Genomic DNA, 25,437 nt, shown 5'->3' with positions numbered 1-25,437 from the left:
TCAGTATTGGTACCTCCTCATATGATAAAGCCTCACTGATCTCTAGAGGTTCGTAACTCAGTACATGCGATGGATCTGGTGTGTACTTCCTTAGTACAGACATGTGAAATACATCATGAACTCGGGATAATGCTGGAGGTAAAGCCACTCGATAAGCAACCGAACCTATCCTTTCAAGGATTTCAAAAGGCCCGACATACCGAGGACTTAGCTTCCCCTTCTTCTCGAATCTCATCACCCCTTTCATCGGAGTGATTCTCAAGAATACCATATCTCTTACTTCAAATTCCAATTCTCACCAACGAGTATTAGTATAACTCTTCTTTCGACTCTGAGCTGCTTTAATTCTTTCCCTGATCAATGTGACCTTTGCAGAGGTATGCTAAATCAGTTCTGGACCTAGTATCTACCGCTCACCTACCTGATCCCAATACAACGGAGATCGACACCGATGACCGTACAAAGCCTCATAAGGTGCCATCTCTATGCTCGCCTGGTAATTGTTGTTATATACAAATTCAACAAGCGGTAGATATCGTATCCAACTATTACAAAAATCTAGTATACAAACCCGCAACATATCTTCTAACATCTGAATAGTTCTCTCCGACTGTCCATCCGTCTACGAGTGAAAAGATGTACTAAACATCAATCGTGATCCCAAGGCATCCTGTAAACTGTTCCATAAACGAGATGTAAAACGCGAATCTCGATCTGAAACAATAGATGTAGGAACACCATGGAGTCGTACCACCTCTTGCATATAAAGTTATGTCAGCCTATTCAGAGAGTAGCTGACTCTGATTGGAATGAGGTGTGCAATCTTCGTCAACCGATCTACTATAACCCATATGGCATTCTGCCCATGTATCGCCGCAGGTAAACCCATCAAAAAATCCATCGAGACATGTTCCCACTTCCACTCAGGGACGTCGAGTGGTTGAAGTGGTCCTGTCGGTTTCTGATGTTCTACTTTGATCTGCTGACATATCAGGCACTGTTCTACAAATTGGGTGATCTCTCTTTTCATATTAGACCACCAGAAAGATTCCCTCAAATCCCAGTACATTTTCGTACTACCAGGATGTATAGTGTAGAGCGAATGGTGTGCCTCCTCCAGAATAACCCGTTTAATCACGGCATCATTCGGAACGCAAACCCCACTACGGAATCTCAGTATCCCATCACCAGAAATACTGAAGTCTTGCTTTAAACCATTCCGAACTCCTTCCATAACCACAACTAACTCTGGATCCTCTTTTTGCGCTACACTGATCCTCTATTGTAAGGTTGGTTGCACCACCAAGTTGGCAAGGACAACCTGATTATTTCCTTCTACCACTTCCAAGCCCAACCTTTCCAAATCCATACAAATTTGGTGCTAAACTCTAATCGCTGAAACAGACGCATCAACAAACTTCTGATTCAGAGCATCAGCTACCACATTAGCCTTTCCTGGGTGATAGCTAATAACACAGTCATAGTCTTTAATCAACTCTAGCCACCTACATTGTCTCATGTTCAGCTCCTTCTGTGTGAAAAAGTACTTAAGACTTTTATGGTCAGTAAAAATCTCGCACTTTTCACCATACAAGTAATGCCTCCAAATTTTTAATGCAAATACTACCGCTGCTAATTCCATATCATGTGTCAAGTAGTTCTTCTCGTACTCTTTAAGTTGCCAAGAACCGTAAACAATTACTCTGCTCTGCTGCATTAGAACACAGCCAAAACTCTTCTTAGAGGTGTCACTATAAATAACGAATCCACCATCCCCTAAAGGAATGGTCAGGACTGGAGTAGTCACCAGTCACCGTTTCAGCTCCTAGAAACTCAACTCACACTCCTCAGTCCAAACGTACCTTACGTTCTTCCTTGTGAGTCGCGTCAAAGGACCTGCTAAACTAGAGAACCCTTCCACAAAACGATGGTAGTAACCTGCAAGACCTAAAAAGTTTCTGACTTCCTGAACATTCTTCGGTCTCACCCAGTCCACTACTACTTCAATCTTACTCGGGTCCACGGATACACCTTCCTTGGACACGACGTGACCAAGAAACGCAATCTGCTCTAGTTAGAACTCACACTTCTTCAATTTAGCATACAATTTCTTATTCCTAAGCATTTGCAAGACAAGCCTCAAATGCCCCTCATGCTCTGCAACACTCTTAGAATACACTAGGATGTCATCAATAAATACCACGACGAACCGGTCTAAATATTCGTGAAAGACCCTGTTCATCAAATCCATAAACACTGCAGGTGCATTAATCAAACCAAAAGGCATAACCATAAATTCATAATGGCCATACCGAGTTCGATACGCTGTCTTAGAAATGTCTTCCTTTTTCACCTTCAGCTGGTGATACCCAGATCGTAGTTCAATCTTAGAGTAGATCTGCGTGCCCTGAAGCTGGTCAAACAGATCATCGATCCGAGGTAGCAGATATTTATTCTTTACCATCACCTTGTTCAGTTCTCTATAGTCGATGCACATTCTCATTGACCCATCCTTCTTCTTAACAAACAAAACGGGCGCTCCCCAAGGAGAAACACTAGGAAGAATGTACCCCTTGTCTAGGAGCTCCTGAAGTTGTTCCTTCAGTTCTTTTAATTCAGCTAGAGCCATACGGTACGGAGCTTTCGATATTGACATCGTACCTGGAACTAGCTCAATCGCAAATCCCACTTCCCTGTCCGGAGGTAACCCTAGCAAGTCCTCTGGAAACACGCCAGGGAACTCGCATACTACAGAAATTGTTTCCAACTTATTTTCTTTAACCGGCGTATCTTTCACAAATGCCAAATACCCATGGCAGCCATCTAGGAGTAGCCTCCTAGCTTGCAAAGCTGAAAGGATCCATGGTGCAGAACGCACACATGACCCCTGGAATCTGAATTCCTGCTCCCCTGGTGGTTTAAACAACACCTCCCGCTTGCGCTAGTCAATACTAGCATAACTGGCCGACAACCAATCCATCACAAGGATGATATCAAAACCATGCATGTCATAGACCACTAGGTTAACTCGTAGTATTCTTCCTTGAATTTCCACAAGGAACTTACGGACTAACCTACTACATCCGATTGCAGACCCAAATGGTGTAGTCATTATCAGTTCATAATCCAACAGTTGCACCTCCAAACCACATAGTTTAACAAAATCACGGGAAATAAAAGAATGCGTAGCTCCAGAATCAAAAAGTACTACAGCTTCATGAAAAAACACATAAATAGTACCTGTGACCACGTCACCAGCGTTACCAGGAGTCAGAGAATATACCCTAGCCTGGGTAGTACCCCCCTGCTGACCACCACGCTGTGTCGGAGCATTCCCTCTGTATTGCTGCTGCATGACTCCATCATTCCTCTGCCTCGAACAGTCTCTCATCTGATGTCCTTGTCTACCACACCGCATACAGGCTCCCGTAGACAACCAACACATCCCCTGCTGTTTCTTACCACATAAAGAGCAACGTGGAACACTTGCGGAATTCTGGGACGTGCCACCACTATTTTTCTTCCACTTAATCTATCCTACCCCAGATGAATAATTAGGAGGCGCTGGCCTCTTCTTCGTAACCTGAACTTTTGCATCCTCTAGTAAACACTCCTCTGCTACCGTGACTTTATCAACCAACGTAGCAAAATCTTGCAACTGCAGAATCCCCGTCTACTTACGGATCTCGCTCCTCATACCCCTCTGAAACTTCCAAACCTTCTTTGCTTCATCAAGAATCACGAATGGAGCAAATCAAGACAGCTCCTGGAACTTGGCAGCGTACTGCTGCACTGTCAGTGAACCCTGCATCAAATTCATAAATTCCTCCATTTTCGCGTTTCTAATTGTGGCTGAAAAATAACGCTCAAAGAAGAGCTCTTTGAATTGGGACCATGTCAACGCTATCGGTATCGATCGGTGCTCCTCCATCTGCTTTACTGACCCCCACCATCTCTCAGCCTCCCCTGCCAACTTGAACGTGGCGAAGGTGACTTTCTGCGTTTCAGTGCAGTTTAACACACCTAAGATCTTCTCAATCTCCTGGAACCAATTCTCAGCACGAACTGGATCTGTACTGCCCACAAAAGTAGAGGGTTTCAATCTGGTGAACTGCTCAATGGAGCAACCCAACTCAGTCATAGGACGATCCTGCCCTTTATTCATACGCACTACATCAGCCATAAGCTGCTGTGCGAATTCACGTAACACACTAGTAGAGTCGTTACCAGTCTCGGGGCCGGTACCCTCACTACTACTGCCACCTATATTGGCAGTGATATCCCTAGATTCCATCCTGAAAACATTTACGAGAATCCATTAGAAGGTAATAGCCTAAGCATCAACTAACACTATCATACTATAGACTCAGTTCCCTTAAATCCACATCCTAAATATCGATGTACTCCATTATTTTAAAATCATCATTCTAACTCAAGTTCTTCCCTTCCACTTGGAAACAACACCATCAATAGATTGCCATGATTTTCTAAACCCTTCGAATGATCCAGAAAAACATAAAAGTCTGCCAATTGTTTTCGTCTCCAGGTATACAAAACAAAACTCAAGGTCATATCCATGTCCTATACTCTGGTATATTCTATACTGTAACAACTAGCAACTTCTTAGTTTAGCACATATCCCTAACCAGGCAGCATGAATCAAATCATACTTCTGACTGGCTACGGGCTCTGATACCAACTATAACGACCCGGTCCTTTATATGAACCTAGGTATCACTCTTTCATTACATAATATCTATACCTGCTCAAGATATGGAAACAACCCGCCCTAAACAGGGACATACAGGTGTAAAACATACATAATAATGAGGTAAATGTTGCGGAAAAACATAAACATCCATTGGGATTTCTACTAAACTTATACCAGAGTTCACTAATACATCCATAATTTACATATTTCGGACTTAGAACAATTCTCATTATTACAACCCTCCAAAAAGGAACTTCATCTAAGATTTACTACATGATTAAGATGCTTACGTAAGCTGTTCAAAATCAATCTCTCAGTCCTTTTAGCTATTAGGACTGACGCACTGATGGACTTGAAAATAAAGGTTGTATGATAGGGTGAGACACCTCTCAGTAAGTAGAAGGAGTTACAACAGTGTGTGACTGCATACATGCATATTTTCATTCAACATCTGGAATACAAATCAAATATTTTCAATACAGTAATGCATCAGTTATATCATTATTCATATTACAAAATTCCCACATCTGTCTTTCGACCATTTAATGATTTATCAGATGACCAACAGCAAAATATCCCTATAACCAGTTTTACCCTGTGGCTCGGGTTGTGCACTGATACTCGTCCAATGCCCTGTTCGTGCAGACACTGCCGAGTACCTAAATACGATCTGACGGCCTCCATTGGCCGAATATCAACCAATGGTTTCACCCTGCTAGCCGACCATCTTGCTACCCACATCGTTTAATACGTGTGGTTGCATGTGTACATCTAGCTATGATATCGTGCGGTATCATATAACAGTAGTTTATTTCAACTTTGCAAAGAAAGTATTTTTCAACCCTCTCGGGACTCTCAAGCTGTGGTTCCGTGTATCATAAATTCAATTTATACAAATATGATTTTATCTCCCATAATCTATATCAATAGTATATAAATAATCCCATCGGGTTCAAACTGGCGTTTTTCCACTCAGTTTACCCCTCTTTGTTTACTGATGTGGCTCGATGTATCACCAGCCTTTGTTTATCACATTGTCAGTATAACAAATTGGAATTTCATTCCCATATTCTATATCAGTAATATAGAAAATACATTCATTTCCATTTCAACATATATCACACAAGTTTGATACAAAAACCGGCTAAATGATAGAAATTCAATATATATAGTTTAATTAAATAAATAAAGGAATCGAGCCTCTCCTACTATAGTATAAACACAAATAACGATGTTTGTAAAATTTGGAGATCATACGTCGAAATCCTCATTTTTACCAAAAATCGTAAAATCATCAAACCGACATTTCTACTTGGTAGAATTTCACAAATAAGCAGTTAAATCATAGATAATAACATAAACTAGCTTTTTAGCGGTTTAGTTTTCCAAAATAGTTGTTGTAATCAAGTTCCCCTTACCTTATACTCGAAATGAAGTTTCGTACGAAAACGGTCCAAAACGACAACCCGAGATCCCGAAAACCTAAACCATAGAATATAACCTTACTATATTTTCTACTGCTATCCAAATATCCAATCAAAATTAGGATCAGATTCCTACCTCGATTCTTGGGAAAACTCGAAACTCTCCGAAACGACAATTCGATCCACTAAAAGTATAGAGTTTCCTCTTCTGATCCACGCACTACCCTCTGTTTTTGGAAACGAACGACGAATGGCGAAGGATCTTAGAGAGAGAGAGAGAGAGAGAGAGAGAGAGAGAGAGAGAGAGAATAAGAGAATTTATAGAATAAATCCTAACTTAGCCCTTAAGTAATCTAAATAAATATCTCCTCCAAGATATTTATATATAAATATCTCAAATTATCTCTTTTCAAAATATCTTCTCCAAAATATCTTTTTATTTATTTTATTTTTTTTGATTTTTTTTTCGGGGTCGGGTTACTACAACGGTACCCCGTGCATTCTCACAATCTCATGCATATACAACTCCACCAGCCTACTTAAAGGATAGGTAACTTTCATCGGTATGAAATGAGCAAATTTCGTCAATCTATTCACGATCACCCAAATAGCATTCTGCCCATGAACTGCTGGTGGCAAACCGGTCACAAAATCCATAGAAATATGCTCCCATTTCTACACCGGAATAGGCAAAGGCTGCAACGGCCCTGCCGGCCTCTGATGTTCAGCTTTCACCTGCTGACACGTCAGAAACTACTCAACAAACTGAGCAATCTTCCTCTTCATATCAGACCACTAGAAGGTCTCGTACAAGTCCCGATACATCTTCGTACTACCAGGATGTACCGTAAACAAAGAAGAATGCACTTCCTCCAGAATCGTCCTTCTGATCTCATCATTATTCGGAACACATAATCTGGTCCCAAACCTCAACATACCTCCCTCAAATATGTTGAACTCCATAGTCAATCCCTGTTGTGCATTTTCCCTAACCTCTGCCAACTCTGTATCACTAGCCTGTGCGGGTTTTATACGCTCAAACAGGGTCGGTTAGACCACCAAACCAGCAAGATAAGTCTGATGATCACCAACCACCAACTCTATACCTGAGCTTTCCAAATCCTGTCTGATGTGACACCCAGTTACAACTGCAGATACAGTCGTTGGCCCTAACTTTCGACTCAATGCTTCAGCCACCACATTAGCCTTTCCAGGGTGATAACTGATCATGCAATCATAATCTTTAATCAATTCAAGCCAACGTCTCTGCCTCATGTTCAACTCCTTCTGTGTAAAGAAATACCTGAGGCTTTTACGGTCAGTGAAGATCTCATATTACACCCCGTACAGATAATGTCACCAGATCTTCAGTGCATATAATAGTAGCCAATTCCAGATCATGCGTAGGGTAATTCTTCTCATGCTCTTTCAATTCCCGTGAAGCATACGTCACTACCTTACCCTTCTGCATAAGCACATATCCTAGGCCCTTCAGAGACGCATCGCTATAAATCACAAACCCACCATTCCCCGAAGGAATGGTCAACACTGGAGCAGTAACCAGTCGATACTTCAACTCCTGAAAGCACTGCTTGTAATCATTGGTCCACTCAAACTGGACTTCCTTCCTGGTCAATCGTGTCAGAGGTCTAGATAGTTTAAAGAAACTTTCTACGAACCGACGATAGTAACCCGCCAGTCCCAGAAAACTCCAAACCTTTTGCACATTTTTCGACCTTACCCAATCGACCACTGCTTCAATCTTGCTAGGATCCACTGATATACCATCCCCAGTAACCACATGGCCTAAGAACGCAATCTAACTCAACCAGAACTCACACTTCTTCAGTTTAGCATACAACTTCTTCTCCCACAGAATCTGTAACACTAACCTCAATTGTTCCACGTGCTCTTCCATACTCCTTAAGTATACTAGAATGTCATTAATGAATACCACTACGAATCGATCTAGGTACTCATAGAAAACTCTGTTCATCATATCCATGAACACGGCTGGAGTATTCATCAACCCAAAAGGCATGACTAAGAACTCATAGTGGCCATATCTGGTTTGGAAAGCAGTCTTCGCTACATCCTCCACTCTAACCCTCACCTGATGATATCCTGACCACAAGTCGATCTTCGAAAAGACCCGCGCTCCCTGTAACTAGTCAAAAAGATCATCTATACGAGGTAAAGGATAGCGATTTTTCACAGTCACCTTATTAATCTCACGGTAATCAATGCACATCCGCATCGACCCGTCCTTCTTCTTCACAAACAGTACTGGAGCTCCTTAAGGAGAAACACTAGGTCGAATGAATCCCCTATCCAGTAATTCCTGCAACCGCTCCTTTAGCTCTCGAAGTTGTACTGGGCCATTCGGTATGGAGCTTTAGAGATCAGTGCCTTACGGGGCAGCAACTTTATCACAAACTCCACCTCATGATCCGAAGGTAAGCCGGGTAAATCATCTGGAAACACATTCGGGAAATCACTGACTACCCGAATGTCCTCAAGTCTCAACTCATTTCGCGGCGATTCCTTCATACAAGCTAGGTACCCCTGACATCCGTCCAAGAGTAGCCTCCTCACCTGTAGTGCCGACAAAATTTGTGGCGCTACACGCACACACGATCCCACAAATTCATACTCCTGCTCCCCAAGAGGTCTGAAAACTACCACTTTCCCACGACAGTCGATCACAGTATAACTGGAGAACAACCAATCCATCCCTAGAATGACATCAAACCTTGACATGTCGTATACCACAAGATTCACCGGTAGCAGTTTCTCCTGAATTTCCACTGGGCAGTCTATCAACATCTTCTTATAGAAAGATACACTCCTAGATGGCATAGTACCAGATAACACCTCATTCATATCTCAGGTCTCCACCCCACAGCCTCAAACAAAATTCACAGATACAAAAGAGTGGGTTGCACTCGAATCAAACAAAATAGAAGATTTATTCAAAATCAACAATAAGGTACATGTCACCAAGTTACCTGCATGCTCAGCGTCCGCTGGAGTAAGAAAGTATACTCTGGCCGGAGCTATATTTGTATGAATAGGTCCCTGAGGTATCTGATTGCTCCCTCGGTCCTTACTGACTATAGGCACATCTCGCTTCAGTGCACAACAATCACGAGACATGTAGCCTGACTGGCCACAGTTCTAACAGTTACCCCCAAACGACCAGCACTCACCCTCGTGCCACCTATGGCATCTGGTACAACGACCACTAGTCTAGCTCCCCTGAAAATCCTGGCGCTCAGTATTTTGATGAGAACCTGAGCCCTTACCCCTCTTCTACCACGATCCCTGATGAGATCCTATCTGAGAACCAGAAGGTATTGTCCTCTTCCTCGATTCCTAATCCACCTCGTCCTCTCGGATACCAATCTCGATCACCGTGGCTTTATCCACCAACACCAAGAACTCGAAGATCTGAAGCATACCCACCAGTAAGTGGATATCCTTCCTCAAACCCTTCTCAAACCTTCGAGCCTTCTCATACTCGCTCGAGAGCAAACATGGTGCAAAGTGGGACAACTTTATGTATCAAGCCGCATACCCCTGCACCGTCAGACTCCCCTGCGTCAGAGCAGAAAATTCATCTGCCTTCACATCACGTACTGAAGCTGGGAAGTATCTATCAAAGAACACCTCCTTGAAACGGCTCCATGACATCTCCTCAGGACCACCCCTCTGCTTCTCCAGCAGACTCACCGCAGTCTACCACCAACCCGCCTCCCCAGACAGCTGGAAAGTAGCATAGAGGACTTGCTGCTTATCCGTGCAGTGCAGAACTTACAAAATCCTCTCAATCTTCTTCATCCAGTCCTCTGCTGTCATTGGGTCAGGTCCTCCAGAGAAAGTCGGAGGATGCATGCATGTAAACCTCTCAATGGTGCACCTCGCAACAGTAGGAGAGCGCTCATGTCTCCTCACACTCCGCTTGATCTCCCAAAATACTTGCCTCGTCAAACCTCGACGCACAGAAGGAGACTCATCACTCGCAGTCTCCTCAGAGCCACTTCTCAGGTCATTATCCTTGGGCTCCATTCTGCAGCACAATAGGAATCTATCAGTATCCCTACGACACATACAGTTAACACAATGAGCTAAACTAATCGTGTTAACTACTCCCTACCAGGTCTAGGTCTGTCCTATCACATTGACACGAAAGTCATCAATGATCTGCCCTTCTTTTACTAGAATAGTCATCCCAAGAAAAACACGAAATACCATCGACAAATCCCGGTCGAGCAATCGAACCACCCTCAACCAACTCTACCCATATCCAACATCCTATACTCTAATATGTACTCACAACTAAGCCTAACCAAGTCTACAAGACCTTACAACCTTGTTAGCTCTAATACCAAGCTGTCACGCCCCGAACCCTAAAATGGGACCCAAGGGTGAAAATGTAACTAACCTGTCCCTGTATCTGATAAAACATCCAAAGATATAGTATAATAAATAAGGATCCGACCCTATGGGGTTCCCAGGCACCTTAAACACATCCAAACACAATCACAAACGCCGCAGAAAAAGGTCATTCTATATATACATATGTTGTATCATACTAGAGTCTATACAAGAGTAGAAATAAGCTCTATCAAAACGTACAAATGGGTACCCCAAATACATCCCAAAATGATAACCCACAAAAATACAGTCCTAGCACTTACCCAAGTGCTAAACGCAGTATACCGGCCACTACGCTCCCTACACCAGGATGCTAGTTCTAGTTACTCGAAGGACCTGTAAAAATGTACGTACAGCAGGGGTGAGACACCACTTAGTAAGGAAGAACACAGGTTATATCGGTGTGTGGCATTTGAGTATTATAATGATACAACATACACAGTTAAATGCATTCCAGTACTAATTTTCATAGTGCATACACGCACCCATACACATACACATGATTAGTAATCCTGGTGTCGTCACACCCTTCGGCCCAAAGCCGGCCCGTGACATACGGCTTTGGCCTATAACCAACCCACGAACACGACGCCACCGGCATATGGCTAGTCCCCAACTCCTATGGCATCGTACCGGCGCATAACTAGTGGATCCACACCCTTCGGCCTGATCTACCAAAATAGGCTCACGCCCTCAAATATAGAGCTAGACACTTTTGCCCACATGGCAGGAGGTAAAATACACGCCCTCGGATATAGAGTCGGACACTCTCAGTACCTGGAACCATTTCGGAACCGCGTTCCTACTAGAATTTCAACATATCACACACACATGCATGTTCATATAACCAAACAAACCACACCCATTTGGTAATCTAAATCATGATTTTCCAAACAAACACAGTTTAAATAAGCTAAGGCACGTTTATCCCAATAACACAGTATAAATCAACATATACCCATGGTTTTCACAAAACCAGGGATACAGCCAGTCGCCCTCTTTTCCCAAAACTGTAATAATGAAAAACCCATAGTTTTCCCCGTTAGATCCCCCCAAATGAGTAGCCAAAACACACACAGGACCGTAGACCACAGTTCCACCGAGTCCGATTTCAAAAAGAACCAATATAAACATAATTCCCCTTACCTTTTCCCCATATAGCCAATCTCGAACTCCAAGGTCCCTAAACAGCAAACCGAGTTCCAAAACCTACAAATCACAGTATAGAATATGCTCACAAGATAGTCACCTATAAAACTACCGGATCAGAAATGAAAACCGAGTCTTACCTCAATTTTACGCCAAAACCCGAAAATCTCTTAAACGAGATTCTGATCCGTAGAAATTGTAGAGAATCCTTCCACGATCCTCATGATAACTTCAGATTTCTGATTCCATCAATGATCGGTGAAGAAATCTAGAGAGGGAGAGAGTAGGGAGAGGTTTAGAGAGAGAGCGAGAGAGAGAGATATTTGAAGTTACTTAATGAGGAAGTAAAGAAATTTCCTATTTTATAGCCCTTTGACCCGGCCCAACTCATCAACAAAATGGTGCCTTCGTCGACGAATCGGTGGCCTCGTTGATGAATTTGGGATCTCCGGTTTTTCTGAGACTCCTCGGCTTCTCCTCATCGACGAGTTTCTGAATTTCGTCGACGAGAAGAACAAAGGCTTCGTCAACGAAATTTGGCTTCGTCGACGAGACTTGCTCTTTACCAAAATGTCCCTCTCTTTAAAATATTCAAATCCATTTATCACGGTTTGGGTTCTTACATACAGTATGTAGGTATGGGCGAGCAAATGGTCAGCTCAGTCAAATTCGGTTAACTAACTCAATTAACCAAAATTTTTAGTTAATGATTTCTGTTAACCAAACCGACTAAACAAAGGAAGCTCACCGAACCGAACCTGATCGAATTACATTTTCAGGTAATTCAGTTAACCAAATTTAGCCGAAATAATTTGAAATTAATTATTAACGATAGAATATAATTGTAGATTTTTTATCAATTCCAGCTTAATTAAGCGGCTCATCTAATAATTTAATTAATAAAATTAATAAAATATAAATTAATGACTAAATGGTTCATTACCATGCTGTGTTTTTTGGGATGAAATAAATTCTAGAATTTAAAATAGGATCTCTGTTTGGATAATGGATTCATCTTCAAAAGGGTAACTTTCTGTATCCTTGGTCCTTCCTAAACCGCTGCTACTTTTTTGTATGTTATTTGTTCTTCATAGAAACAACAAGCAACCAGAGATTGAAATGAGCTTGAAGATGTCAGCAAGCCATTGATGGCAACCCATATGTGGAGAAGCATGGAGGATTATTGTCAGTTTTGTTATTCTATCATTAGCAACTGCAATTCATGAATTTTGCTCTCAATCTAAAAACACTCCAGAGTAGCTTTAATTTATATTTAAATTGTAATCAATTGTTAATTCGGCTAATTCAGTTAACCGAATTGAAATTCCTATTAACCAAACGCATAACCGATTAACCAAAAATTAGTAAAATCGTAACCAAATTGACAAAATTAGTCTGTTAAATTGGGTTTTCTCGAATTATGCTCACCCCTATATGTGGGCACGCATTATGTTTACCCTTCTAACTCCATATTTTTTTAATAATAAAATATAATTACGTTTTTACTTTTACAATTATAGCCTCTATTTTTTTAATTATCTATAATATTTTTCTTTCGTTGTCTCTAAAATGTTTGACACACTCATTTATGTCGCTCAATTGCAGTTATTTTACGTAAATAGAAAAGAGGGCACGCACATGAGACGCATGTGGAATGAAACTTTTATCAACTTCATTTAAAAGTGACCTGCACGTGCACACGCTGTCTGCGCTGAAGGCCTGCACCTAATTACCATTAAGCTTATTATTGAGAACTACATAAGAAGCCGCATACGGAATTATTTTCTTCTCGGTACTGAAACAAGTTAGTCAGGCACCGGCGCCGGTAATATAATATCATCGCTTTCTGTGAGCCCTATGGCTGCCTTGGGTGCGGTTGCAACAAAGCCAGAGCTTCGGATCTCCGCCATTCCCCTACGCACGCTTTGCGCCTCGCATAGTTTAGGAAGAAATACGCCTAATAAAAACACGACATTAATAACAGAATAAAGAGTCATGATATACGTAAATAGGTGAAGATCACTATAATGAGTTGCTTAATTATATATACAAATGAGCCCAACATCTAATAAACTTCAAATTTTTAGTTATATCGATGCTCAATTACCGATCAAATGTGCGTGAAGACTCCTCGGTACCTAAAAGAATTCTAAGGAAAAGGTTTTTTTGCTCTGTAATTATTTCGGTTTTGTTTTTTGAAATTTTAAAAAAATGCCTCTGTAATTATTCATATTTTTTTTGTCTAAAAAATAAAATATAAAAATAAAATTGTCTGAAAATCATGAAGCACTCTCCTTTGCTTAAAAAGGATTATTATGATTATGTTAGGCCTTAAAACTTTGTGCAATATCTATCCATGAGTTCAGAGATTTGAGAAATTCTTGCTCGTCCAAACGATAATCAAATAGAATGGTGGACTCAAAAGTGAAAAACATAATGAGTTGCAGTTTTATTTTTAGTAATACTTCCGAAAAATAAAAAAGAGGTCATATATAGTCGCGAATAACCATCTTTCAATGACCCATGAAAACCAATCTCATATATATAAAGCAAAAAAAAAAAACAAAAAGAAAACATATAAATTATTAAATGTATTTAGTTGTATTAACTTTATGCTTGAAGACCTTGAATTCGATTTTGTATAGATTTAGATTAGATTCAATATAAAATTGTATTAATTTTTTTTTAAATCCACACAAATTCAAATTCAAAACTAAATTCACACTCTCAAATACAATTTGAGAGCATTAGATTTGAAGAGTTAATTTAAAAAATTAATATAATTTAATATTTTATTTTATTTAATTATACACAAATTCAAATCTAAATTCTCTTTCAAATACAGGATTATCACTATCTCTACCATTTTTCACATTAATAGAAAAAAAAAAAAAAAAACTTAAGGTAGTAACAAAAATCTGAATCTCACACCCTTATGTTTATTCTCCGAAAAAAAAAATATCATCAGTAGAACTTTATTCATCTTAGAGGAGTAGTGTAGTTCTTCCATTCCATCTTTTCATCTAATAAAAATAATTTAAACAGTGAGAGTATGTGAATCATAAAACAGAACTCACTATTTAGTTTTCACCAAAACAAGAATAATAGCTGGAGATGCATTTCCCAGAATTCCATACTAAATTATAAACCATTGAAGAATTATTGAAGTTACCTTCGCCGGCAGCAAGGTTGAAGTACAGATCAACGATGTTGGGGCAGGACTGGTAGCACTCAGAGGAGCAAAGCTTGTGGGTGAAGCGAGACTCAAGCAGGGAATCGGAGGAGATGCCAAGAGACTTCCTGTCGACGCCGCAGGCCTTGATGCACTCGTCGCTCTCCACCAAATCCTTCAACTTGTTGGCTTCAATGTCCGACGTGCGGCACACGAACTTCTCTTCTCCGGTGCGCTTCACCTGCTTCTCCAGCACGCACCGCTGCCCCGTCGCCGACACAGCGAACGCGCACTTGTCCTCCCCCAGATTCTCACAAGTTACTTCCCCTGCAGTACATCGATCACGAAACCATAGCACGACGAAATTAATGGTGATCGCCTTATCGGCGACATTCAAAAAACCAACACAAAGCAGAAACACCAAATGATTAATTACCCAGAGTGCCCTCCACGAAGACGGCAAGGGAGAGGGCAAGCAGGGAGAGGGTCTTCATCTTCAAGCTAAAACGAGAAGCCATGGCCGGACCGAGCTGGGAGGAGATGGACGGTGACGGTGGCCGGGATGGCTGCTGTGTATACCTGTGAAGTGGGTAGCTAGAGAAAGCCGAAGATGGGGTGGTGAGGATTCCGGTGGGGAGTGGAGGGGCATTTATACATACATGGCTTCAAGTGGGGACTCTGGAATTAAGGAATATATGAAGCTAGCTAGGGGAGGTGTGAAAGCGACAAATCCCAAGATGGTCGGGGGAGGAGGGGAGAGTGATTTGTGAGATCCCAAAGCAGTCAAAGACTCCGCCACTGACGGCGGGTGTATCTGTTAATTTGTATCCCTCTTCCGATGGCCGCCACATGCATGCTTGCTTTGCTTGCTCGTGAAAAACAATTCTAGCTTTCCTTGATTTTAATTTTATAATAATAAAAAATGGTCTTTCACTCTTTCTCCTATTCCATGCCTATAACTTCTCCGCTCTTCTCGCCTCATTTGTCCTATGAACTCGAGCGGAAGTATTAATATACGTCAAGTCTCATATTATTTCTGTGAGCAATTTCAAACTCAGTATAAGATCTTCTTAACTCTCTTTCCTAAATACCTAAGTTTTGAGGATGAGCTCTCTAACACTCTTGGTATGAATTTTACTGCATTGGGCTATTGCCACTTGTCCACCCCCCTTCCAATTTTTTCTCTCCATAGTTAATTAATTCAGCTTATTCCATGGTAATACAAGTAACTTGGTCTATTAAGCATCGCTAGCAACATCACCATTTTATATTCACTACTTCATATAATTATTCTATATAATTAACTGACAGCCAGCATAAAATTTGTCAAATCACTATGATATGAATTTTTACCGAATATTTGTTAGGGCATCCCCTACGAGCGACGCGTTGCACTTGAACCACCCGGGTGTAGTGAAAAGTGGAAGAGGGTGGGCTAGGTCGTGTGACGCCCCGATTTTCGTATAATTTTTTTTTATAATAAATAAATAATCACGTCATAAATCCACAACATCCACAAATCGGCCACGTCAACAATCTTAGTACCATTCATACAACCTGACCCGCATTGGGTACCAGGTAAAAAGTATTTTATTATATTCAACCTAACAGCGGAAGACAATATACACATATCAGTCAGAACACAATACCCAGAGTATCAACATACATACAAATATTCACACTACCTTCCCATACTAAAAATCACTATTCAACTCTAGGGGAATTACATCTCCCCTAATCCAAAAACTCACCCTATGTATTAGGGTCTCAGCTCCCTACTATCACGGAGCTCTATCACCCGGCCGGTCTCTGTTCCCTGAAAAATTTAGATAAATTGGGTGAGACACATCTCAGTAAGAAGGAATAAATTATTTACATTGTGTGGCCAAATGAGTACAATTATAATACACTTTACTTTTCAAATCATCATTTCATCTGAGAAAATACATTGATATTCACATACACATAATCATATAGATATACAACACAAACTTTTATAAACTTTAAAATCATTTATCAAATTCAATGATTTCCAACACATATTTACCCGCGAAGCTCCTAAGAATAGGGAAGATTACCCGCTCATACAGGTAGTTTCCCTCTACCCTAACATGTTATGCAGTCGGGTATGACCACATCTGATACCCATCAGGGCACTCACCTTACTCAGTAAACCCTCAGGCGGAGAGTTTCACTTCGCCTTAATTATTTATATTATTAACTCACACTGTTCCATTTCTCAATTTTATCATTCTTTATTTCTTAATTTCCATTATTTCTTTCATTCCTCATTTTAGCCAATTTAATCATTCTTTTACTTTTCATTTCCACTTTACTTTCCGGCTCATAAGTATCCTCGGTATCAAATACCAACATCGCGTCTGTAACTCATGGCCACCCTGAGGATCTTTCTATACACGCCATGCTTCCCCCCACGGTCAAGGTTGTGCAGCCCGAAGGCTAGATCTAACCTCGATTGGCCGACCCGGTTAGATCAAATATCATATCACATATCGCGTCTGTAGTACAATTGGCCGGCCTAATACCTTAATCCGGACTTAGGGGGCCCAACAACCCTACACAATGGTACAATCGACTGTCACGCCACACGCTCCAAGAGTCTGTGTGGTTGCACTAACACCACTCGCAACGGTACCGTACTAAATATCATAACCATCCAATAGGGTTTACCACCACATACCCGCAATCATTATGCGGTATTGGCATTTCATCAATTATATTTCAGTATATCACAATTCAGTTCAATATAAATATTCTCATCATTTTCTGTGCACATTTCATCATCTCGTAATTTCATATATCATATTTCATGTATTTTTCACATTTTTCCAAAATACTCATTTCTCATGCAAATAATTTTCACTCACAAATAAATACCACATTTCATTATTTTCCAATATCAATAATTCACAAAATCCCATTTTTCAGGCAAAACATTTCTACTTATATAATAATACCATATTACATTATTTTTCACTAATCAGATCAGTAATTCTCATTTCAATATTGTCTCAGAAATTACACATTATTATATTTTACACTCCAAAATATCACAATTTACAATTACTCAAATACCACACAATTTATCTGATATTTATATCATAATAATTTTTAGACAAAATATCACATGCTCAATTTCACGTATTCATTCAAATAATAATTCTAAAAAAACTGCTATAATTTATTCCCCTTACCTGACTTACTGAGAGTCTCCCTAGAATCCCAAATTCTACGCCCATGGTGCTCGAAATTCAACTCCTGCAATTTGCATTTTTTCCCAAATTAATTAATCTATTTCTCCAAAATAATACCCATCTAGCCTTCCCTAGATTCCATATACTTCAAATTAATATTTAAACTATTATTTAACACCCCCACTTAATTTTTTAAATTTTACCTGTGGGTCCCAAAATTACACCCGCGACGCTCACTCGGGCCCTAAATTCCAGAAATCCTACTTCAACCCAAAATGCTCAATATTTTAGCATTTTTAAATTAATGCTAATTAATTAAAAATAAGCCTCTTAATAACCCCCGCACCTAAAATTTGGGGTTTTGACCCGACACCCCCACGAGAATTCCATCCCACTAGACTTGTAGAGAATCATCCCTAGATTCTCGTGGTGGTGTCCATTCGTCAATTGGGCTTATATTTTGCAAGAAATTAAAGAAAAAGGGAAAAATGGCTTACCCGAGGTAATACGCCTACGCCGCTCCTACCACCTATCCGCTCCGATAGAAATGACGGCAGCGGTGAATGGAGTCCAGTGGTATCTTCGGATTTTTGATCCGGAGAAAATCCCTCACGAGATCGAGGAGAGAGGGAGAGAGAACGTGAGGAGAGAGAGAGAGGACATGTGCTGCTGCAGGAGAAAAGAAAAAGAAAAGAAGAAAGAAAGAAGAAGAAGATTGGGGGGGGGGGGGGGGGGTGAAGAAGATAATTTTAAAAAAAACAAAACATTCATCCTGAAGCTTTCTGAAGCTTTAGGATGTTAGTTATAATAATAATAATAATAATTAATTAATTAATTAATAATAATAATATATTTAAATAATAAAATAAAAGAATTAATTTTAATTAATTTTTTTCTTTTTTTTAAATCCTTTTAATTAATTAATTAATTAATTTTATTTATTTATTTTTTAATTTTAAATTTTTTTGGAAATCATTCTACTAATCTTTTATAACCCTTTTTGGGATTATTACAGGTCGTCACCCTGAAGGGACGCGCAGTGTCGGTGCCCAGGTATGGTGTCAAATATGCGAGGGTTCCTGCATCATTCTAGATGTGCGCAAGTAAAGACATTAGTTCAGAAAATTAGGATTAGAATAGCAACTTGGATTTACAATGTACTCTTATGATTACTTGATCTTGAACTTTCTAATACTTAATTCTTGAAACATCACCACTTTAAAATCATATTAAATTCCATTGATTTGTTATCATCAAAATAAAAGTCGTAAGCCTTGTTAGGCCAACAACTCAGCCCCCGACCGTCAAATAGAACCCGACCCCCGGCCATTCAATAAAACTTGGCCTACAACTGTCATATCAAATCCCTGTATTTTCATAAATAGTTCTAATATTTCACAAACATTCACAAACTCAGTTATACAATAACCCCCAAAATAATATTCACCTGCCACACAATTTCAGTATTTTGAACATAACCCGTAGGCAACCAAGAAACACAGTATATTTAGTTTATAAGGTCAAACCAAACTTTCCACCGTTCATTTTACTCAAAATACCATAACATATATTCTACGCTTGAAAATGTCCATTTTAAATGGTCAATTTTCGAAGTAATAATTGAAAACATAAATATACTTACACTAAAAACATTTTGATCAGTACAAACTTGTTAAAAAGCTGACTTAACTTAATCTTCTTTGTTGACCCTATGAGTCATACCCTATTTTGATTGTGACAAATACTCTGGTATTTAATGGATTGATGAGTTTGTGTGTAGGACCAATCGAACGTATCATATGGTGCACGTACATGGAAGACCTGAAGACCCTGAAGATCATGTTTATTGTATTTCATTATTATTTGGGTCTGTAATAGTAATTAGGAGAACATGATCTGTAATAATTAATGTCTTACCTGCATGGTAGGATCGATAAACTCAAGACTATAGATGGACTTTAGGAACACCCTTCGGTCGACCGACACCGGATTTTTTCGGTGCTTTGAAAAAGGCTTAGAATGACCCTAGGACACTCACACATGCACATATATATATATATATATATATATATATATATATATATATATATATATATGTGGTAATATAAATAGGGTGAAGCTATAAAGGAGTTGGAACCAAAATGCATTAAAAATGCATGTTCGGTCGACCGAGCCTTTCAGTCCATTTTCCTCCTGGTCGACCGAACCTGGACCTGGTCAACCATTTGACCACAGTCCGATCGACCGAACCAATGTAGTTCAAAACCCCCGGTCGACCGAAACCCCCAGAGGTCAACAATTTGACAATCTGGTGGACCGAGCCAATTTTGTACTCCAACTACCTAGTCGATCGAGGGTCCTCGAGAGATGCCTCAATGGTCTAGTCGACCGAACCATTTAGTTCATTTCTTCCTGGTCGACTGAACCGCGATGTTTGGAAAAATCGCCCTTCTCGGTCGACCGAGACCATAGTTCGTTTCCCCCTGGTCGACCGAACCTAGGTAATTTTGCCCTTGACACATGTGTCCAGTCGATCGAGTCCCCAGTTCATTTTTGCACTGGTCAACCGAACCATATGAGTCCTGATCGACCGAACTTGTTCTGGTCAACCGAACCTCTCGGGTTGCCCCATATTTTTTACCGCAGTTAACTTTTTTAAACGGGGTTAATTAGGGTTAAATTGGTTTAAAACAATATTAATAATACCCTACATATCCTAACGGCTATAATTTTTCCTATCTCTATATATAGGGCTTTATTTACAAAAATTAGAAAATAGATTAGAAAAACAATTAGCAAAAAAATCCTCTGATTCTCAAAAGCTCTATTTCTCACACACAAGTCTTATTTCTTCATTCTTACTCATCCTCATTGCAAATTTTACTAAGTAAGAGTGCTATTGTGAGTATTTAGTAAAGCTTACACTCTCGCTTGTTTTAGATTGATTGATATATATATTTTTATTCGAGAGTAAGCTTTAAGTTTTTTCTAGGAGACTTCATTAATAAGTCTTTCATAGAAAAACTTCGTAGAGCTTGTGAGTTTTGCATCATCATTGCAATACTCAAGAGTTCGTATTGCTCTTTGTTTGTGAAATAAATTGTTGCAAATCGATTTCAAATATCTCGTGTGATTTACTTTGAGAAATATTTTGTTGAGATATTTGTGCATACACAAAAAGATCTTTGTTGAAATATCCTTCGATTGATTTTATCTAGTTGAACACAAAGATCAAATTATTTTATAAACTAAATATGAATATCTCTTGTGGTTTATATTGAGAAATATTATCTGTTGAGATATTTGACGTGTGCTTGTGATCTTTGTCTGTGCATTGTGATTGAAATATTATTTTGACACAAAGATCCTATCATTTACACTCTCACGCACTGATTGCTATATTTGCATAATTATTTAAGAGTAAACACTTATAATACACGAGCTTATCAAATCCTATCTATTGGTAGTGTATTGATTATACTATGCGTATTGGGGTACATATATGTTTTATATGAAAGCATAATCACTGTACCACTTGATTTTATTGAGAAATATGTTGTATTCCAAGCGTGGCCTGAGCGGGTGGTAATCCAGCCCGAAAGGATTGTGTAAGTTGAGGTCAGCCCTGTGTTAATTGACCTGATTGTAAAGGTTGAGGTCAGCCCTGTACTAATTGACCTGGTTGTTTAGGTGCCGCTCCAACCGTTAAGGGAGCCTATAGTGGTAATCCTTGTGCTTGTTGGCTAAGTCGGGGATGTAGGCAATTTGGCCGAACCTCGATAACATTTCTGGATGTCGTCTCCTTTACTGCTTTATTGTGCATGCTTGGTTAAATGTTTATTGCAGCTTAAATTCCATTGTATATTTACATTGATTTATTTTACATGTACTAGATTGACCTTAGACTTGTGTAATACTGTTGTTTGTGGATTGACCTAAAGCAATAAATTTTAAATACCAATTCACCCCCCCTCTTAGGATTGCACCAAAGCTAACACCCTTACCTATTTCTAAAAAGGAAATAGAAACAAATAAAAATACTCGAAACCCTAGCTTTTTGAATAGGTAGAACTACGAGTACGGGCTAGCCTGGAGAGAGAGTGAACTGGGAGCAAGAGAGAACTCGTAAGAGCCTTTTAATGAAGAAATCTCGAAACCCTAGCAGAGCCAAAAAAGAAGAGATTTTGAAATTCCAAGAAAAAATGAGCTCACTTCTATTTATAGGTGGGTAGCCTAGGAGAAGACCAGCGATGCTTTTCCCTATCCTTAGAAAACCAGGGACGGTTTGACAGTTGACCCTGCGAGTTGACTAAAAATCAGCGATGATTTTCTTAACCTCTAGAAAATTCTCGATGATTTGAGTCCTGCCAAACCAATTTTCTTCTTTTTCTTTTCTTTTTCCCTTTATTTCTCTCTTTTATATTTATTTTCTTTTATTTTCGGTTGAAAATCGGCAATAGAAACAGGAAACTGACAATATGAAAAAAACCATTTTTATAATTTATTTCTTCACATGGAGAAACAGAAACAAAAAATAGAAAATAACAACAATACCAAACAGACCCTTAATAATTGGGTTACCAATATTTTAGCATTTTTGGTGATAAATGGTCCTAGAATTTAGGGGGCAAAATTGACTACTTATTATTATTATTCCATTTCAATGTCAATATTATTTTTGTTTATTGAGACATAATAGTAAAGAAATTTAAGAAGTGGGATTTGGGTACGTAATTCAATATTTATGATTAAATAAATTGTAGAGTCTTATAAATTTTCAATTATGAAAGAATAACAAAAATGATTCAAATATTTATGAACTTTTTTTCGATAAGAAAAGATCAAATATTTGATCATATTTGGCATTCAGGTTGAAGGTCATCGACTCAAATTTTAAGACTTAATGATCATAAAACAAGATAAGAATGAGCTTATCATCTAATATGTAGTGTGAACTCAATTGATCTTTCATTACTAAGCTCTAAAAAGCAAGTGCTAGGAATAGACCATATGCTCATGTATTAGCGTATCCTTTTGTTCCCTTATTTTTTTTGGTAGCTAATGGTATCCAAATTTTTTTTTCGGGTCCTTTTAATCCATGGGTGGGAGGTCATTTCTTAAGTAAACTTAATTTTTAGTTACATCTGTTTTTTATTTTTTATTTTTTTTTTACCATCCTTAAACATTTTAGCACAGTTATTTATGTTGATCAATTTGCTACGCCATAAACAAAATGCACATGAGATACATGTGCAATGAATTTTCTTTTTCTTTTTTTCAAAATAAAAATAGTGTTAATGTCTAATGAAAAAGAAAAAAAAAATTGCAAACAAGACACTAATCATTGATACCATCAACATGAAATTGTACGTAAAATCTATAAAATAAAGGGAAAAATGGTTTTGTCTATCCCTTCAATATCTCTTATGATATTTTTTCTTACAAATTCTAATAAATACCTCCTCTCTAAATTAAATATATTAGAAATGAATATTAAAGATTAAAAATTTAAATCCAATATTAATGATTAAAAAATTTTAACCCACTGCACATGCTCTTCTTTTACACCCCATTTGCGACTTTTCGATGGGTATGCACTATTGCATTTTACCAGTATTGAAGTTGATAATTCCAATTTAATACGAAGAGAATTGGTTTAAATTGATAATTTTATTTTTCCTTTGAAGCCAATTTAATAGACTTGTGTATCAAGTATTTATTATCATCGACTTAAATTTATGCACTAAATTTATAATGCTTTTTGAATTTTTTTTTTTTTAAAAGGATGGTTGGATGAAGTAGTGAAAAATGTTAATCCTATAACTTACATTAAGAAATCTTTCACTAACAAAGTATTGTAAATATTTTTCTCCATTATATATATACCATTACGAAGAAAATTTTTCACTATATAATTACCTAGGCCTTGCCTTTTCAAATTCTTAAAATGTCTAAGTAACTGCTTTTTTATGCAAATTAAATCAACGAGAATATAGTAATAAAAATATATATATATATATAATTATTTAAAAAAAAATATGTTTGGAAAATGTAAAGTAAGCAATATTGGATCAAATAATTACATGAACAATGAATAATCCATCATACTTATAATATACTTAATCCAAGATTCTAAAAATGAAATTTTATATACAGTATGTGGGTAGGGGTGAGCAAATGGTCGGTTCGGCCAAAATCGGTCAATTAACCAAATTAACCCAAATTTTTGGGTAATGATTTCTATTAACCAAATCGACAAAACAAAGGAAGCTTACCGAACCGACCCCAATCAAATTACCTTTTTGGGTAATTCGATTAACCGAATTTAACCGAAATAATTTGAAATTAATTATTAAAAACAAAATATAATTGTAAATTTTTTATCAATTACAGCTTAATTAAGCAGCTCATCTATTAATTTTATTAATAAAATTAATAAAATATAAATTAGTGACTAAATGGTTCATTACCATGCTGTGTTTTTTGGGTGACATAAATTCTAGAATTTAAAATAGGATCTCTGTTTGGATAATGGATTCATCTTCAAAAGGGTAAGTTTCTCTATCCTTGGTCCTTCCTAAACCGTTGCTGCTTTTTTGTATGTTGTTTGTTCTTCATAGAAGCAGCAAGCAGCCAAAGATTGAAATGAGCTTGAAGATGTCATCAAGCCATTAATGGCAATAGTACGTGGAGAAAGCATAGAGGCTTATTGTCTGTTTTGTTCTTCTGTCATTAGCAACTGCAATTCTTGAATTCGCTCTCGATCTCAAAACATTCCAGAGTAGCTTTAATTTATATTTAAATTGTAATTAATTGTTAATTTGGTTAATTCTATTAACTGAATTAAAGTTCCTATTAATCGAACCGATAATCGATTAACCAAAAATGGGTAAAATCGTAACTGAATCGATCAAAATTGGTTGATTAATTCAGGTATTCTCGAATTATGCTCACCCCTATATGTGGGCACGCATTACGTTCACCCTTCTAACTCCATACTTTTTTAGTAATAAAATATAATTACGTTTTTATTTTTACAATTGTAGCCTCTATTTCTTTAATTATCTATAACATTTTTCTTTCGCTGTCTCTAAAATGTTTAACACACTCATTTATGTCGCTCAATTGCAGTATTTTACGTAAATAGAAAAGAGGGCACGCACATGAGACGCATGTGGAATGAGACTTTTATCAACTTCATTTAAACGTGACCTGCACGTGCACACGCTGTATGCACTGAAGTCCTGCACCTAATTACCATTAAGCTTATTATTGAGAACTACATAAGAAGCCGCATACGACATTTTTTCTTCTCGGTACTGAAACAAG

The 25,437-nt window shown here is 38.4% G+C and overlaps 1 protein-coding gene across 1 annotated transcript in view; it reads right to left on the bottom strand.

The window, feature by feature from the left end:
* The window catches only part of LOC131145685 (uncharacterized), a 29,227-nt gene extending 13,816 nt beyond the window's left edge, over positions 1–15,411 (bottom strand). Inside the window, exons 1-4 of the mRNA XM_058094884.1 lie at positions 15,330–15,411; positions 14,894–15,220; positions 13,584–13,678; positions 6,982–7,005 (exon numbers count right to left, since the gene is read on the bottom strand). Coding sequence (XP_057950867.1) covers positions 6,982–7,005; positions 13,584–13,678; positions 14,894–15,220; positions 15,330–15,411 — 528 coding nt within the window. The remainder of the gene's footprint in view (positions 1–6,981; positions 7,006–13,583; positions 13,679–14,893; positions 15,221–15,329) is intronic.
* Between the last annotated feature and the right edge of the window lie 10,026 nt (positions 15,412–25,437).

The sequence above is a fragment of the Malania oleifera genome, chromosome 13, assembly GCF_029873635.1.
Source record: "Malania oleifera isolate guangnan ecotype guangnan chromosome 13, ASM2987363v1, whole genome shotgun sequence".
Taxonomy (NCBI): domain Eukaryota; kingdom Viridiplantae; phylum Streptophyta; class Magnoliopsida; order Santalales; family Ximeniaceae; genus Malania; species Malania oleifera.
The sequence above is the reverse complement of the archived record's forward strand: the minus strand, read 5'-3'. Positions and strand labels throughout refer to the sequence as shown.